Source organism: Helobdella robusta, assembly GCF_000326865.2.
Source record: "Helobdella robusta unplaced genomic scaffold HELROscaffold_308, whole genome shotgun sequence".
In the NCBI taxonomy this organism is placed as follows: domain Eukaryota; kingdom Metazoa; phylum Annelida; class Clitellata; order Rhynchobdellida; family Glossiphoniidae; genus Helobdella; species Helobdella robusta.
The window spans coordinates 4572-9605 of NW_008704534.1; the positions used below are offsets into that span (position 1 = coordinate 4572).

The 5034-nt window shown below is 31.0% G+C and overlaps 1 protein-coding gene across 1 annotated transcript; it reads right to left on the reverse strand.

Annotated features, from left to right (window-relative positions):
* Positions 1–417: 417 nt before the first annotated feature.
* Positions 418–2702, reverse strand: HELRODRAFT_184324 (hypothetical protein; the record flags this gene model as incomplete). The annotated part of the gene is made up of 3 exons (XM_009022189.1): positions 418–838; positions 2632–2635; positions 2690–2702. The coding sequence occupies 3 exons, from the start codon at positions 2700–2702 to the stop codon at positions 418–420; spliced, it is 438 nt and encodes a 145-aa protein (XP_009020437.1).
* Positions 2703–5034: the final 2332 nt, after the last annotated feature.

The following is a 5034-nucleotide window of genomic DNA, read 5'->3' on the forward strand; positions in this document are numbered from 1 at the left end:
ATTTACAAAATTCTATAAATTCTACCGAATGTTTGGCGTTAATATGTTTGTCGTTCGTTTTTTCGATTTTCTCACTAAAGTTTTTTGGAGAATGTTTAGTTTATTAAAATTCAAAATAAACAGTGTATATATACTGTGTCTTTGCAATGTTAATCCTTTGTAAGTGTAATGCGACAACTTGGCGGCCATTTAATCCGTGATTACGATCTTCAACTTCGTGCAATATGACACTTTTACATGTCATCATTATCGATGATTTCTCTGTTTCTAAATTTATTAGTGGGAAGGATTCCAATTGCCCGTTGTTGATTATTTATTATCGGATGTCTTTCTTCTATCTGTATTGATTCGGCTAGTCGTAAATTATAATGGTTGTTATTGCAATGTAAGATTTCAACATTGTGGTCCAAAATTTGCTTAGGATTTTGGTTTGTGTTTCTCTTCCATGTGATTCTTTATAGCGCCAGTTTGTACGTGCATCTTGAGTCTTTTCAATAGCTTCGTCGTCGTCACACCAACATATTCCAAATTATGGTGCCCACTGTTGTTGTTGTTATTGTTCATGCTGTTGTTGTTGTTGTTGATGTTGTTGTTGGTGTTGTTGATGTTGTTGTTAGGGTTGTCACTATTGATGATGTTCCAATTGCAACTGATATTTGCGCTGTGGGTTGTAGCATTGGTATCTACAGTGTTGGCACTGTTGTTGTTGTTGTTATTGTTGATGTTGTTGTTGATGTTGTTGTTGGTGTTGTTGATGTTGTTGTTGAATTTGTCACTATTGGTATGATTGTTGTTTACATCAATAATATTGTTGGTGATAACATTGTTATAATTATTGCTGTTGTCGTAATTGTTGTTGTTATAATTATAATGATTGTTGTTTTTATTTAGTAGTCTATTTGAAGGTAGAATGTTGTTAGACTGTACTTGAATGTTCATGGAGGGATTTTTGTTTTGTATGAAAATTGATTCAGCTATTTTCAGGTTTGTGATGTTGTTATTGCAATAAACTATTTGCGTGTTATTTAACATTTGTCGTGTTAAAGTGATGTTATGCTGTTGTTGATAATGTTGTTTAATTGCTCCATCTTGTAGATGCATGGTCAAACGTCTTGACAATGTGGTAGTTGTCATTCCAATATATGAAGCATTGTTGCGGTGCGAACATTCACCGACGGAGCATTTATATTCATATATTAGATGACTTTGTTGTAGTTGAGTAGTTGCAGGCAGGCAATTATTTTTCATGATTAGTTGGGATGTTTTTAAATTTTGATAGTAAATTCGAAGAATAACTTTATTAATTGGATTTGACGCTACTACGTTTCTGCGTATTATTCCTTTTAAAATTTTTTCATCTTCTTTATACGCCATTGAAAAGGTATTTTTGTAGTAAAATATTATCTTATTTTTGTCATTCATTTTGTTGTTGATTTGGTTTCTAATGATACGGCTGTTGTTGTTGCTGTTGTTGTTATTGTTGTTGTTATTAATGTTTGTGGTGAGGCTTGTGATGCTGTTATTATCAAAGTTATTAGACGTGGTGGTGGGGTTGCCATTATCTTCCTGTTCATTGTTGTTTGGAACGTTGTTGGTAATTGCGTTATTTTGATGTATATTTTGTGCATTTTCATGATATTTTTTGGTTAATCTATTTATGACTTGATCAATTTGTTTCAAAGAGTAATTATTGTTCACGAGAAGTTTTTTTATTCCTAATAATTCTGAGTTTATGAGTGTATAATCAGAGCAATGTTGAAACGCTCTGTTAACTAAAGAAAATATAACACTATTTTTATAGCTACTATTTTTGGATGTCCTGCTAACCAGAAATGACATTGGTTTTCAAACACAAGTTTATGTAAAAGACACCAATTTGGGATTTTGTCTTAATGGTAAAAGCGAGACCTCAGAACAATATAAAAATAGTGTTATATTTTCTTTAGTTAACAGAGCGTTTCAACATTGCTCTGATTATAATAAATAATTTATATAAATTAATAATTACTTGTTCCTTTATATCAAATATCTTACATACCTTATGCTTTCTAACAAGATACAATTTAATTCTCGCAAAAGTGAGATTTTTTTGTTCTGCTTTCAAAATAATTTACATCTAAAGAGAGTATTGATCATCTGTTTGTGTAGAAAGTTTTGAATGGTTCAGGGTAGGAAAAGTTGGATTGTGACGAAAGAAATAATTCTATTTAGATCTATTTACAAATACATAAAAAAAAAGAAATAGTTTTATATGGATCGATTTATCAATATATAAACAATACATAAACTATGTAGTTTTACATGTTATTGAAATTCATTAAACGTCCTCTCTAAACTCACAAACACGCACCACACAAACGCACACACACACAAACAGACACATACACACACAAAAACACTCATCGTGGAAAACATAATCATTCGTGACCGAGAAAAAAGCTAACATCATATTCATAAGATAGGAAATAATTGAAATCAATAAATAAGCACTAAGATTAGTGACAGAGAAGCGCAGTAGCCAGGGTACACTGGAAGATGATTTAATGATAAACATCCATTTTTATGGTATTCCATTGTCGCTATTTACCGGCAAATACAAATTTTTAAGAATGTGCCTACCGACCTAACCACCTACCTACAAAAAAAAGAACAATTTCATTCGGCAAGATAAATTAATTTCAGTACGTACCTGTGAGTGCCATTTTTTACATTGCTATTTTTTCAGTTCCTTCGCGTATGTTTGAGATACGTGTAAGTAGAATGGAAGTACGTGGTTTCGTCCTGCCACGTCAAATAAAACGAGGGAGAATGGAAATGTTTCACGTGTGAGTTGCATGTTTATGCTCTCCTTTCTTTCTTGTTTTTCCTGCGTATGTCTGTAAAAATTAAATTTTATAGCGTATTTTTCTACAATTTCTAAAGGCGCTTGGTTGCATCAAAAATAACTAAGACTAAATAGAAATTGTAATTGCCTTACAAGCACAATTTGCATCTAAAATATTACACAACTATATACATTACTATATATATTAACTATATACATTACTATTATACATCTTATAACATATTCTCGCATTTCCTAAAATATCTTTTTTGTTACCAAAAACTAGCTTCATTATTACAGCGGTTTTAACAAAAAGTTAGTTCATTCAAAGTATTTAATGCTAGAAAATGTCAAAAAATATTTGTTGATACATGAACGTGTATATATGTATCAATGTTTGTTCTAACCTGCCTAGGTATCTATGAGCTCATTGCATTATATTCATCATGTAGTTCTATTCTTTTCACACAGAAGTATACAAATGTACGGTACAAATTTTGTACTGTACAAGTGTATGCTTCATTTTTCATTTGCTCATCAAAATGAGTTACTTTCAGTAAACGCTTACAATAGTTTGTTCGGTCCCAGAGCATATTGCAAATTCACTGACTCGTGTGAATGATGTTTCAAAAGCCTTCACCACCGTTTTCGTCTCGTGCATCGAATTATTATTATTAACAAACGTGAATATTCTCTTTGTACAATAGTGTTTACAAGTTTGTTTGTAAGAATGTGTGTTGGGTTCGTATTTGTACGCATGGGGTTTTTCTATTTTTATGTACGTACGAGTGTTTGTATGTATGCATATTTTGATGTATGCGTAATTTTATGTATGCGTATTACTACTGCGTGTATTGTGTAGTATTATTGTGACATCCTTACCTACTCTTTTCTATGTTAGTTTGTATGTTTATCATTTTGTTAACTTTGTATATGTGTGTGTTTTTTATTAGCTGGTAATTATGTATTTGTGGCGGTATTTTTTACATAAAGTATTTGAAATAATGTATCGTCAGTCGTTTCGGCAAGAAATTATTACAGAGGTAGGTCACGAAAATAATAGAAGAGTTGGTCGTAAATATTTTTCATCCATTAATATTTTCGTATATACGCCAGTTCATTATGTCAGTCATACATATATTCATTCATGCATTTGTTCATTCGTTCAATCATTCATTCGTTCAATCATTCATACATTCATTAATCAATTCATTCATTCACTCATTCATTCACTCACTATCTCACTCATTTATTTGCTAATTCATTCATTCATCGTTTGTTTATTCAATTAATATCCTTCGCTGATTTAATTTTTCGTTAATTTTTGCTAATTTTTTTTCAATTTATCAACTAAATTACTCATTCACTGCTATACTTTTTTATTTATTTGTTTATTTATTCATTCATTTATTCGTTTGTTCGTTCGTTCGTTCATCCATCCATCCATTCATCAGAAAGTTTGCATATTAATAATTCAGCCCCAGCAAAACGGCTAGTAAAAACGTTTGCATGTCATTGATTTCTACTCCAATCTCCGCCATGAATGTCAAATTATTAGAATTATTTTTTATTTATTAGCAATATTATTATTATTATTACTATTATTATTATTATACATTATTGTATGACAACAATTTTAAGAACGTCACTTAAGTACGCTACGTAATTAATCTAAAGTTTCAAAATTTCAGGGTGTACACATTTTTTTTCTTTTGAGTATGTCAGTAGAACGGGTAGGTAAGTAGTAGGTACGTACCTAACACACAATATGCACCAGTAGAACATACATGTGTGTGTGTGTGTGTACGTGTTTGTTTGTGTGTGTATATGTGTATGTTTGTGTGCGTGTGTGGGTGTGTGGGTAAAAATGCATAGATTTCTCGCAATCAGGTTACCTCGTAATTTTGTTTTCACGGTCATCGGGAATAAAGAACGCTCAAGAAAGAATAAAATTTATGAGAAACATCAAATACGTCAAAATAAAAAAAAGTTATCTTTACATTTAGAAGGATTAATCATAGCGTATCCTATCAATCTGTGACATGCTTTCTAAGTCACAATAGAGTCAACAACGAATTGATATGTAGTACCGAATAAACATACACACACAAAAAAACAAAACACATACATACACACAAATGAAAAAATATGAAATTTTTGCAAATATTTATCAAGGTTTTTGGCCCGATGAACCCCAACACCCTTAAATT